This window comes from Scomber scombrus, chromosome 13 (assembly GCF_963691925.1).
Source record: "Scomber scombrus chromosome 13, fScoSco1.1, whole genome shotgun sequence".
NCBI lineage: Eukaryota > Metazoa > Chordata > Actinopteri > Scombriformes > Scombridae > Scomber > Scomber scombrus.
In genome coordinates, this window is record NC_084982.1 from 20,878,699 (window position 1) to 20,892,199 (window position 13,501).

At 38.9% G+C, this 13,501-nt stretch overlaps 2 protein-coding genes across 2 annotated transcripts; both read left to right on the top strand.

Annotated features, from left to right (window-relative positions):
* Positions 1-138: 138 nt before the first annotated feature.
* Positions 139-2,490, top strand: tex30 (testis expressed 30). The gene is made up of 5 exons (XM_062432064.1): positions 139-161; positions 989-1,225; positions 1,332-1,383; positions 1,803-2,017; positions 2,292-2,490. The coding sequence occupies exons 1-5, from the start codon at positions 144-146 to the stop codon at positions 2,457-2,459; spliced, it is 690 nt and encodes a 229-aa protein (XP_062288048.1). The 5' UTR covers positions 139-143; the 3' UTR covers positions 2,460-2,490.
* Positions 2,491-3,939: 1,449 nt separating this feature from the next.
* Positions 3,940-9,219, top strand: nepro (nucleolus and neural progenitor protein). The gene is made up of 9 exons (XM_062431915.1): positions 3,940-4,030; positions 4,196-4,350; positions 4,468-4,556; positions 5,031-5,159; positions 5,331-5,408; positions 5,596-5,888; positions 6,382-6,440; positions 6,533-6,747; positions 6,845-9,219. Exons 1-9 carry the CDS (start codon positions 3,946-3,948, stop codon positions 7,143-7,145), a joined length of 1,404 nt encoding a protein of 467 aa, XP_062287899.1. The 5' UTR covers positions 3,940-3,945; the 3' UTR covers positions 7,146-9,219.
* Positions 9,220-13,501: the final 4,282 nt, after the last annotated feature.

A 13,501-nucleotide genomic window follows, 5' to 3' on the forward strand; every position in this document is an offset into this window, starting at 1 on the left:
GGCTACTTTTAGAGAGTTATATTACTATATTACACCATTGCTGCAGCAGATAGTAACGCTGCAATGTGGACCCCGAAACACTAGAGGTCAGTCATTCATAGTTGTGTTCTGCTCTTTGGATATCAGACAAGTAACAGCTCGAGATGGACAAGTTTTGTGAGGTAAATACCGAGCTAGTAACAGCCTTTAATATACGATAAGAGCAGGAACTATATAGGTAGCAGTCTAAGCGGAGAGTGTTTTAAGCAGCTCTAACTCTTAAAAGGTGAAAATCACAGACTGCATGTAAACATCATCTGAGATTCTGCAGTTAAGACAGCTAACTAACTAACATTAACTGAGTGGCGTTCATGTGGTGTCAGAATAATCGGAAAAATTAAATCTCGACTGAGATAATTCACGTGAACGCATCCTCCAATCGTTATTAACTTAATATTTTGACCTATAATTTTAATCCTGCACACCCCAGAATTAAAGTTTTTGCCATGTCTCACATGTACTTTATACTGTATTCCAATTTTTTTTATTATTAATTTGTCAATAAATGTGTTCCTAATGACCACATATTATTGTTTTGTGTTCCTGTTTTAATTAGTGCTGTTAAAGAGTGCCAATGTATTGGAGCTCTGGCCAAAAGCACCCCATATTTCATATTTGCCATGGGTCCTAATTTAAAGAATCACACCATCAGGGGTGTAGGATCATTTGTATTAAATAAAAGTAATATGCAAATTAACTGTAATTTTCATAAAATGACAATAAAATGTTTTTTTTTGTTGTCTTTGTTAACTAATAATGTTTTAAGGAGAAATTAGTTAAGGTTTTTCTGTGATGATTGTTTCTTAGAGTAATTTATTACCCAGTCGGTAGTCCTTGTGTATTTGTTGGTAGGATGAGGGTTAACCATCTCAGTTTTCAGTCAATTATGTAAGCAATCATACAGAACCGTCCTATGGCATGTGCTTAGTTACTGTTCACTGACTTTCAGGACAGAGTGAAGGTGCCGTTTGGGACAAAGCATCTGGATGCCACCCTGTGCACCCCTTCCTCAGTGAAACATCCTCTCACAGCTGTCATACTCACTCATGGTGCTGGAGGAGACATGAACTTCAAACATCTGGTTTCTCTGGCTCACGCTCTGGCCTCAAATGGCTTCCTCTGTCTCCGTTTTACATGCAAAGGTTTAAACCTGGCTTATAGAGTGAAGGCCTACCATGCTGTGTGGGTAAGCATATTAATTCGAGACAGAGCTGTCACACATACAAACTGTAAAGCACGAATACATTTTGTTGTTCCGTAACCTGCTGCACATGTTTTTTTGTTTCTCCTAGAACTACTTAAAATCTCTACAGAAGTTTACCATAAAGCACATATTCGTTGGAGGTAAGCAGCAATAGCAGGCTAATTGTATTTCACATGAAATAGATACATGTGCCACATATACTGTGCATTTACATACAAGTTAAACAATGGTTTCTGTGTGTGTGACTTTGCTTTAGAGAGAATAACTACATCCTTAACTAGTTTTGTCCACATTAGTCATTTAAAAGACCACTTACAAATGAGACTGAACAAGCAGGTTGTGAATGGGTAGTTAAATAAACACACATATTCATTTTAAAAGTGTTAGGGTTAAAAAAAAATAAAATAAAAAAAATCACAATGGGTAAACTACACTTTTGAAAACTAAATGCACAAGCAATGACATTAAAGGTTTTTAAATGATCATGTGGATTAAATATCAACACTGTGCATGTAAAATAAAATGTTTGTCTCTTGAACACTCTGCGACCTCTCCTCAGGCAGGTCAATGGGATGTCGTGCTGCTGCCGCTGTAGCCAGGCAACTGAGCGATGAATCAGAGGATGCCGTTCAGGGTGTGATCTCCCTGTCGTTTCCCCTGCACCCCCCAGGACAGACAGATGCACATCGACAGCGGAGTGAAGATCTTAGGGGGCTGCCTGAACACATGCCACTGCTGTTTGTATCCGGCACAGAGGACAACATGTGTGACAGAGTGAGAACTGCTGGGGGCTCTTTCATTAATGTATTTCTGTCTTCAGCATGAGCTGCTTATAAATTGCTGAAATCATCAGTTGCATATATTCTTATTTCCTTCCTTTAATTAAACTTTTGTTGTGATCACAATGTCCAGTATTATATTATTTTGTATAATTTGATCATTATCCTGCCATGTGAGTTGCGCCTCATCCCAGCATGTGAAATGAATGCCTTTTTGTTTTATTGTTGACATTTGCCATACAAATTATTTTGCTTTCTGTCTTTTTTAGGGCCTTTTTGATGGTATGATAAAGGAAATTAAGGCTCAAGTCGAGGTTTTCTGGCTAAACGGAGGCAGCCATGGGCTGAAGGTGAAGGGAAGATCGGAGGAGTCGGTGTTGGATGAAGTGAACTTACAAGTCATCACCTGGATATGTAAATTGAGAGAGATAGACTGATTTATGACTTCAGATCAGATTTTGGTTTTCTTTTTTTCTTTTTTTTGGTCTACTAGTTAAATAAAGAATGTTCTTTTACAAAATGTGGTTAAGTTGTTTTGTTTTTGTGTCATCAGAAACTATAGACAAACAGCCTTTTGTTGTGGTCATCCACAGCTCAGAATCTGGCCACAAAATCTGACATAAATTACTGCAGTACTGTGCTTTGACTCATCCTGGAACCAGTCAGCAGCAGTGAGATGGTCATTGTTCAGTAAATGTTACAAAAACTAAGCACAGCACTAGAGAATAAATAGCAGCTTCATTGCTGTAAACAACAATTACGAAATTGCTTAAACCAAGTCTATAGGATCTATATATAAGTCTATAAGGTTTGTGTGTGTGACCAGAAATTAATTATCTGCCAATTTGCACTGTGCGCTTTTTATTGGTGTATGCTGATATCAATTTATTGCGTCAACACATTCACTGTTCATTAAGTCATAAAAGCGTTGTCAGTCTACACCTGTTACAGATGTTGTGTTTTATAACCAGACTGTTAAACTGTAAACTGATACCACTATATTTCAAGTATTTTAAGGACATCACCTGTGATCCTGTAGGTGAGTTACTTAACATGGCAACTGAACCCTTTAGTGAACTCCTAAAACAATCTTGTGAGACTAAAGATCCAACCCTATTTCATTTAGCGGAATTCAAACAAAACATTGATTCGATTCAACACTCCCTAAAACAAAAAACAACAAAAACTCCTCAAACAACTAAAAGATCCTCCATCCTTTGAAAAACAAAAAACAAATGGTTATTTGATTTTCGTTTTAAAATACAAAAGGTTAAATTGAAATATGAGCTGTTTTTCTTTTTTCTGGTCAAAAAGGGATGATAAGAAATTTAAAAATTTAATTTTTTTTTAGAATAGTAAAAAAAAAAATAAGATCACTGACAAACAAATCGGTCCGTGTATGTTTTGGTCATTGGATTTTCCGTTCATAAAAGGATATTAAAAAACAAAAAATGAGTGATTTGATTTTCTTTTTAAAATTCAAAAATTATAATTGAAATTCAAGATATTTTTCTTTATCAGGGTCAAGAAGGGATAAACAAAACCTTAAAAACCGGTTGATTTTCATTTCCTGTTTCTAAAAACAAAAGATAAAATCGTTGGAAGACAGAAACAAAAAAGCGCCCGTTTTTTTATATTGTGTGACCGGAAGTTGCCGTTTGCCGTTTTCCTCCTTCCTTTCAAAATGTCAACTTCTCAAATAAATCCTCAAATAACTGTTCTAGCTAAAATCCAATCTGAAATATGAGAGTAGACAATGTAAACAACACATGGAGCAATATAAGCAACAATTTGTTTAATTTATTTGAGTTTAGATAAATAAACTCGCTACTGTCCCTTTAAGACACATACTCTGACGTTTAAACTTACTCAAAGCCGATTGGCTGGCGTACTTCCTTGTTTTTAGCGGAGCAACAGAGAAGCATGGCAGGAGAACCGTGGAATAGAGTAAACCTCCCCTTTCCCAGCTGTGTTTCTACTGTCCGTATACATTTTACCCACAAAACAGGTATGATGCATTGCTTGTGTGCTACTTAGCTGAACATCTTGACTTTGTTTCGTGGTGTCCGAGCACTAACACACTGTAAATGTCGCTTGCAACCCACGTGGGAGACCTTGGATCAAACTTTGTTGTCAGTATCTTAATGTTTGAATGGTGTTGCTCTTTTCCCAGATGTAAATGTGAAAGCTCTTTTGGTGGAAAACGACAAAGTCCTCAAGCTTATTCACAGTGAGATTCTTCAAACAGAAATAAGGGTTCTCTACGAGCTGCTGTACATCCTTAATAACAGCTACAGAGGCAACAAGACGTTCAAAGGCTTAAAGCAGGTGAGGAGTGTGGAGAAAGGTAATACATCTGACATACTGCAGGACGTGTGATAGTGGATCTGTTTTAGTCCTGGTGATGGGAAACTTGTCACCTATTCACTTGTATCTCTCTTACAGGTTGAACAATGCATAAACAGACTGAAGAACATGAAGTTCGATGTTGCTCTTCAGGAACTGATAGATCTGTGTCCCAATAGGATTCAAAGGTAGGTAGAAAGGTTTGTTCTTGACTTTGCAGTTTATAACATTCACCTGTGGGACTTTATCAGGCTTCAATTAGATGATACAGATCAGATAAAGTATGTTGTTATGAGCTCAGGCTCCAATCTTTCACATCAGTTTGGGACAGAAGTAATTGGTTAGACTTGTCCTGGATTTAAGACACAATAAATGTACAATTAAAAGAAAGAATATGTTCTATTTTATTGGTGCCTTAATTTCAAAATGATTTGGTATTTAATATTTCGACAATGTAATTGGACGTACGATACGTAAATACAAAGTGCTTATTCTCATATGTGACAGGGTCAGTAAGACTCTTATCCAGAAACATTCCCTGACAAGATTATCTGTTTATTAGCTATAATGGAGTTTGTGTGTGTGTGTGTGTGTGTGTGTGTGTGTGTGTGTGTGTGTGTGTGTGTGTGTGTGTGTGTGTGTGTGTGTGTGTGTGTGTTTAGAGGACTGAGCATCAAGGCCGGTGAGTGTGACGTTCCCAGTCAACCCATGCTGGAGTGGCTCTGTCTCAAAGTGCTGGGCGCTGCAAACCTGATGACCTGCACCTTGAATCGCTGCAGTAGAGCTTTTGTGTATCCTTTTCAGTGATGGCACTAATTGATGATCCCGCTCTGATTTAAAAATCACCGAAGATCTAATAATTTCTTTTTTTGCACATGTGGATTTCTTTGTCTGAATTAAGCTTTGTCATTTTGGCCTTCTTGATGCTATGTAACAGGTCTGTCCTTTAACATTTGTATCAGACTCACTAAGCAGCAGATGAAATGGGAGGAGTTTGTTATCTTGAATGTTGTGATAACCAGCTTGCTCAGTCGACTCTGGTGAGTGCTCATTGCCATTTTCGTCTAAAACACCTTATATTATAAATATGAGTGAAAGCTGAATTATGACTGTATATTGGCTTCAAACTGCTGTAATATTTTTTTTAACTTATTTGAAATAGTTAGATTTGTGTTGTTAAGAAACAGCTTCTGCGGTCTAAATCTACCTGTCTTTCTGCTCCATCAGGGTGATTTTCCGTGGGGTCCTGGCCAGTCTGTCAACTCTGTATCAACAGCTCCTGGAGTTCCTTAGAGAAGTAGCCTGCCTGCAGCCGATGCCCTTTCTCAAAGACTTCTCCCTGCCACGAGATATGGCTCAGTTCCTGGGTCCCTCTCTTGCATTACTACTGACCAAACGGCTAACACAAAATCTCCATGCCAAAGACCACAAGATGCAGCAGAGGAAGAACCCTTCTTTTACAGTTAAGAAGCGACAGGCAATGAAGGTTAAAGAAGACCTTGGTGTTGCTATTGAAAGAGGTGAGGAGCTTTTGTTTTTACATTTTAATGCAAGGTTCCTTTTATGATTGAATCAACCTTTGGTTTCTTTATGAAATCCAATTCATTCCTGTTTACATAAAACATGTGTTTAAAGTCTCGCTCCACTCGAAACATGCTTTGAATATGGTTACTTTACTGCGTAGAAATGCATGTGCAGAATTTGAAACTAAAAGCTTGTTTTGACATATATTTGCTCAAGTGGGACAGTTTATCTCTTCTTTACTTAAACTGATCAGGCAGGTGATACGAGTTCACTGGTTGACAAGGTGTTTGGCTCTATAAGGCACCATTGTTTACGAGAAAATCTACAGTGTAGACCTAACTGATTGGCATTAGACGATTATAGTGAAGAGCAAAGCAGTTATAACCCCATGCTGCATTTTCTTACCATCTCATTTACCAGTCAGAGTAAATTATGTTACATTCATTAAGCATTTACCTTACAGATGGTTTTTTTTTTTTTTTTTTCCAGATCTGGTTCATGATGCTGACATGAAGCCTTTTTTGAAGATTTTCAGGAATTTTAGCGAGGTACGTAAGTGAACCGTATGAATTACTATCTGTATATACTATTACCAAGTGTTGCTTACCTCACTAATGATTACATCATTTTGGTACCCAAGGGCAAGTCCGTCCCACAGGAATCACACAAAGCTGAGAAGAAGCAAATGTTCAAGAAACAAGTAAGAGAAGCAGCTACTTTCACAGACATGGCGACACATCTCGAAGAAATGAGCCTGTGGTGCAAATCCCAAAAGATGGAAAAGGAAAAACGCCTTTTATCCTTCCTGCGTTTAAAGTGCCAACGGATGAAATGCCTCGAGGCTGCAGGTTACAAGTAAGAACAACGTTACAAAATATAGAGTTGTTTGGGGAAAAATAACACTGTTGCAATACTGACTGTGCATGTTTTTATCACTTTTCCTCATTCTCAGTGTCCAACGGAAGTTGCAGACCTTCAGAGAGGAGACTTGCGGGGCTTTCTCTCCTCAAGGGTCAGTGCCAAACACCTGTCGGCCTTCTGCTCCGATGAGGAGAAATGTTCACTTGAGGACTCGTTTTCAGTCACTCAGGAGGCGATTGAAGTCTCGTACAGTCAGCGTTGGTGTCAAAAAGAAACAGATTAAGAGACAAAGGAATAGGACTGAGTTATCAGTGTCTGCAGCTTCAGAGGACAACCAAAGAAGCAGGACTATAGATGACATAGATGATATTTTTGCCTCTGCTGGTTTGTGACACTGCTGAATTATACACATCCGAGAAAACACTGTACTATGAAGCTGAGTTCAATGTGTGACACATTCCTCTGTTTTAAAAGGGAACATGGATGGAATATATTGAATTACTGTATGAGAACTGATGAGTGTATGTCATATGAGTGAACATTTTACAAATCTTGAACAGCTGCAGATTCACAGTATGCTACTGTGAATCGACACGGAGATGAAAAACCTTGTTTTACTGATCTCTCCTGGTTTAAACTTTAGAGTCATTTGCACCTCTGCTCACAAAGCATCACTGCGGGAATGTTGGGATTCGCCAACGTAAGAACTCAATCAGCAGAGGTCAGGAAAGAGACTTTAACTGGTTACATTTTACTTACATTTAAAGCAGATTTTTGGGGACATTTTGCCTTTTAGTGGCTAGGACGATAGAGTCAGAGAGAGAAGTATGATGTGCAACTAAAATACCTGACTTGAATTAAACTGGAGACGTGGTATGTGCAATAACCATTCACCTGTCAGGACTCCCAAGATGATGAAATAAAACAGTGGGGTGATGTAACAGTTTAAATGGAGAAACTTCAGAGCAGAGTAAATCATGAACGTGTTCTGCTCCTGTCAATTACCCCTTGCTCTGAGAATGACAAGACCATTGAATGCTTTTTGTACAAATAAACCTTCAAAGCCCTGTCACACATGCAGTCATTGATGCCTTACATAGTGACAGCAGATGAGGGAGATTGGGAACAGCATGCACTAAAGTGCCTTTGCCAGAGTTGAAACCGTTGATGTTGCAGTTATGTGGCATGTTTCTTCACTAGTACACTACAGTCACACTTTCTGCCAGCTGCAGCACCCACAAGATGGAATGTGCTTACTAGGGAATTAATTTCACATCTGCTTCCTCCTTCTTAAGACAGCAGTGTAATACTTTTTCCAATGCATGCTGAAGTAAAACCATGAGATACTGCAGACTAGCTCATATGAAGTTGTAAAGGAGATAGATAACTCTATAAGTGTTACAGTCTTGATTTGACATCAAATTGAGAAAACTGAGCTTGTTTTAGGTCTCTGGTGGCTGCTGTGGCTCCACCTGGTGGAGTTGAGACATTAATGCACTCAATGGTTCTGAGAATCTCAACCCTGTTAATTGTAATTCCACAGACAGCATCAGTGTGAGAAATTGAATTAAATTGAATTTGTGCCTACAGAGACTGAGTGCTGATATGAACAAAAAACGTGCTGGCAGTGGCATGCATTCATTGGTGGAGTGGCCTCAGCTCTCCAGACTTTGAAGTATTGTAAAAGATCCGCAAAGGCACAAGTGCCAGCACATCGAAACCATGCAGGTGTCTGGCTGACCACAGAGGCCCTCATTGAGTGAAGGCTGTGCACCAAATTAGAATCTAAGGGATACGTTTTGTTGCAGTCCATAGTTTTTCTGCGTGCTAGCTTCTCATCCTCTGCCAAGGAAGACTCTGTCATCCCATCTACACAAATACGACAGTGCCATTTCCTTCCCCCTTGCTGAGTCTGGCTTAAGTTATAGTCTGACATCAGCCCTCCAGCTATATATGTGCATATAAACCTGCAGATTCCTGATTCCTGTGCTTTCTGGGATTTATCTAAATCGATTAGTCAAAGGTGAACTTTTGTACCCCCCTGCAGTGACTGAGAGGACAAGCCTTGTATCTGCATTGTGCATACATGGGTAGTCACAGGCAGTTTTTTTCTCTGCTGGAAGTTTGAGTGATGCAATCCGTAACATGATTTTTTACACTTGATGGGATGTACAATATAATGGGCGAATGAATGAGTTGATATACATACCAGCAAAACATTTTGGACACTTCTTTGAACTTGTCCAATGATATTTTTACTCACCTGAAATGTGCACAGTTTAATCAACATGTGCTACACTGAACCACAAACTTTTTGTAATGATCATATTTAAAAAAAAAAAAAAAAAAAAAAAAAAAGAAACATTTTTCTGTCATCTAGCAAATCTTTGTCTAAGTAGAAGGGAAAGCACCAGATTATAAATTAACCTATCATGTACTGACTATAAAATGCGCTAGTACGGTTGATATTTTGAATGCAGTAGAAAAGGGAGTACTTTGGCCTGACTACTTTGATGTATAAACACAAAATAAAGGATATAAACTCAATAAATCACAAAATAACAGAAATATAGTGGTGTGTTCTTTGCAGACTTACATCACACCTATACAGAGTTTGGGAATGTGTATGTCAGTCTGGTGAGTTGATTAGTGTGTGTTTATATCACTGAGCTTGTCCTCTCTTGGCTACAGCCACGTATTGATGCTTAAGAAGAAGTCTACAGTTTGTTGCCAGTAATAAGATAAAATGTTGAAATGTAGTTGTCAGTAATTATAGCAAACTTGTTCACTACCCACTTACAGGATTGGTTGGCCAATTTCTGCAATAACTCAAATCTGTTTTAGGTGTATCATTATCTAGCAGAGACAGCAAGTCGTCAGCACCATCTGCTGCCTTAGTTTAGAGTAGTGAGACCACATACTGTGAGACACGCTGCTTGTCTATTCCTGTCAGCCAATGGGGATTTATTAGCACATCATTTTAAATAGATGGATCCACATGGCTGGGTTTAGTACAGACATTGTACACATTTTTGTTGGTTCCCAAGGGATTGTGTGATTGCATCAGTTTTGGCCTGCGGGCATCAGTATGGCCTAAAAGAAGAAAAGGTTTGCACACTCAATATCCTGTTCCTCAGTCTATTTTCTTCCCACCTTAATAGCAGCAGGGGAATAGAGCATAAACAGTTACAGGCCTGAGCTTTTTCTATGGAATGGAATTCCTTGTCTCTCTCTCTAACGGTCTTTATTCTCAATACTCTACCACAGGTATAAGAAATCCATCACACTATTACATGCACAGAGACAAAAAAGCAAAGTGGAGCCATACAGGCCAAGCTGGTGCATTGAGCACATGGTGTCATTCATTAATCAGCCTGCTTGCTCATAATTCAGTTATCTAAAACGTAAAATTGGACTGAAGGTGTGGAGAAAGTTGGAGAACAACTAGAGAGAAAATACAAGGTCAAAATCATCATAATGGCTTGAGGGAGACACTGTATATAAATGATTGAGCGAATACAACTTTCTTTTTATCACTATGTTTCAATGTCTCGGCCTTGCTGCTTTTAAGTTACTCAGTTATATATCAAGCAATAGATGAAGTAATATCTTGCTTTCTTTTAAATACTATAGTTAAGAGACAGTGGTATATTTTGCCCTCTGGTTCTTCTTTGATAAATATCTTCAAATTCCCCATACACAGAGGGGAAATATGTTCAGTCCTTTAACAATATGTTTCCATAAGAATGTGTTTTATGCTGTTTTAATGCCCTTGTCTAAGATTATATATTGGAAAAAACCTCTGGAGCTTTTTAAAATCCAGAACATTATGTGCCCTTCATTAGTACCATACACTAGAGGGGCTGTGATCAGAAACAAATCTATATGCGCTGCTCCCAAGCTGCGATTAAAATGGTAAGAAAATGAGGTGAAGAAAAGCGTGTTGGGACCTTTGTGTACTTTTCATATTGGTTACATTGGTCTGTGGAAAAGTGTTAGCCTAATCTGTTGGGAGAATGCTTATATGATAACTTTCTGCTCAAATGCATAAATGTGACCTAAAAAAAGCCCCCAGTTGTATCATTATCATCCATACATTTAGTATCTGTACTTACTTATTCTTATCCAGGGCCATGGCGAGCACTATTACTGCACTGTAATACATAAATAAAAATCCACTGACTATACTGTAGCATATAGAGACATGAAGAAGCTCAATTTTAAAGAGGCTTCATTTAAAAACCTGACTATTTGTCTTGTTGTAATCAGTTAGATATACTGTGTTGCCAAAATAATGTCAGTGTTGTCAGGCAAAAACAACTGACAGGCTTTTGTCTATTCATTCAGACAGTAAATGGGTTGAATAACATGGTGTTCTCTTTCTTTCTTTCATACTATATATTTTGCGGATATACTTGACACACATACAATTCTGAAATTCATCAGTCCTGACTATTAGCTGTAAAAGCTGGACTGTGATGGTTTAAATTCTGAATATGTTTGAGCATTTGTACTACATAAAAGCACATGCTGTTTTATTGGCATTTGTGAAATTGGACCCAGAGGAGTCTTACACACATTATTAAAGTTAATGTTTAGCCAAAGATGAAAGTTCATCTGTTTAGCTATCATTCTTTAGCTGTTAAAAGGCCATACTTTTTATTTTATATTGAGGCAGTTTACTACAAATTACCTGTACTCCCAGGTATAACATGAGAAGTACATTATTAAGGAACCCTTCTGTTGTGTTATCAATCAAAATAAACAGTAGCCTAAGTTTGCATACATATCTGCCAAAGTTGTACTGACCAGTGGCTGCCTCGAACTCTAAACTGAAGGAGATAAGAGGTGTAGATTCAGTTATTCAACCAAGCTTTTATTTGTATAGCACCTTTTCTACAGATTAGAGCAATTCAAAGAGCTTCTTATTGGCTTGACTCACCTCTAATAAGACACAATAAGTGTAGACAACAAACAGTAAAACAATTTGAGGTTAATGCACAGAAGAAATAAAATTGGATACATTTTAAAACGATATTGGATAATAACACAGAGTGATATACAAACTAGATAAAAATAGATTGAAAAAAAGTAAAACGTAGAAATAAGATTTCCAACACAATAAAATAAGTGAATAAAATAAAGTAAAAGCTTCCAACTGCCCTCAGATTGTAAAGCACCACGGGGCAAATGTGTGATCTGTGATATTTGGCTATATAAATAAATTTGACTTCACTTGACATTCAAATGTGGAGGACAAACATGTTAAAGTGTTGTACTTAATTTTTTGTTAAGACCTTAAGTCATATTTCCACACAGATGTGTGTAAATAGCAGCCTATTAAGTAATCTTGCATCAAGTCAGTTTCTATGGACTTGCTGACGCTGGCACATGAGTTTCATTAACTCATTGGTCTATTATCAATGGATACGCTCTTTTAATTGTGTTCTCAGATAACAATGGTCCATACTCAGCATAACTATAATACCAGGGTCAGTGTTGGTTCATGTAAAGTGCGTCAAGTGAATAATGTAGCCAGAAGTTCCTTTTTAATTTACTTATTTATGGAACAGGGTCACAGATTGAAAACTGAAAACTGGGTTTCTGAAATCGTGCAGATGGTAGCTTGGACTTTCCCCCCAAAGTGAAGGTCTGCCATACTCCACTGCAGAGGTTAAACACTTACACATTTTTCAGCTTTGAGCTTTGTGGTCCTGGGACCTAGCTTCGTGGTCCTGGGACCTAGCTTCGTGGTCCGGGGATCCTAGCTTCGTGGTCCGGGCATCCTAGCTTCGTGGTCCTGGGATCCTAGCATGTATATTCATGCATCTGGGATCCCAGCTTCGTGGTCCTGGGATCCTAGCTTCGTGGTCCTGGAATCCTAGCTTCGTGGTCCTGGAATCCTAGCTTCGTGGTGCTGGGATCCTATCATGTATTTTGGTACTTTGTATATTTTCACACTCTGCCTTTCCTCTCTCTCTCTCTCTCTCTCTCTCTCTCTCCCTCTCAGGCCAGGCTGCACCACTCTCTGATGGCCTTGGGTTGAGTTTCACTGCCTCCTCCAGACCTCCATCAGCCTCTCCCTCCATCCTCACCTGCGTACCCATACTTAAGCACTCCTCACTGGGATACACTCCCTGCCACACACCCTTGGCACCCTATCCTCCGCCTGCTGTGAGTACTTTGTCATTTTTTCACTCTGCCTGTCCTCCCTCTCTGTTTCTCCCTCTCAGGCTGGGCTGCACCACTCTCTGCCGGCATTGGGTTGAGCTTCACTGCCTCCTCTGGACCTCCACTAGCCTCTCCCTCCATCCTCACCTGTGTACACACACTTAAGCACTCCTCCCTGGGATACACTCCCTTCCACACACACCCAAACCTTTGCACCCCTGGCACCCTATCCTCTGCCTGCCGTGAGGACTTTGTCCTGGGACTCTAGCCCAAACAAACACACAAACACTTCATGACTTTTTTTGGACCTCCACTCCATCAACCTCTCCATCCAACAGAACCTGCGGATGCCCGCACTTTTTTCTTTTCTTTTTTAAATCATATTTTTTGGCTTTATTTGAAAGTACATGGCATAAAGGCCAATAGAAAACAGGGGGAGAGAGAGAGAGAGAGACCAGTGGGAATGATTTGCAGCAAAGGTCCCTTACTGGAATCAAACTGGGGACATCACCATTATGTGGCATGTGCGGTAACCACTCAACTACCAAGGCTCTCTGATTAATGATGTATTATTGTT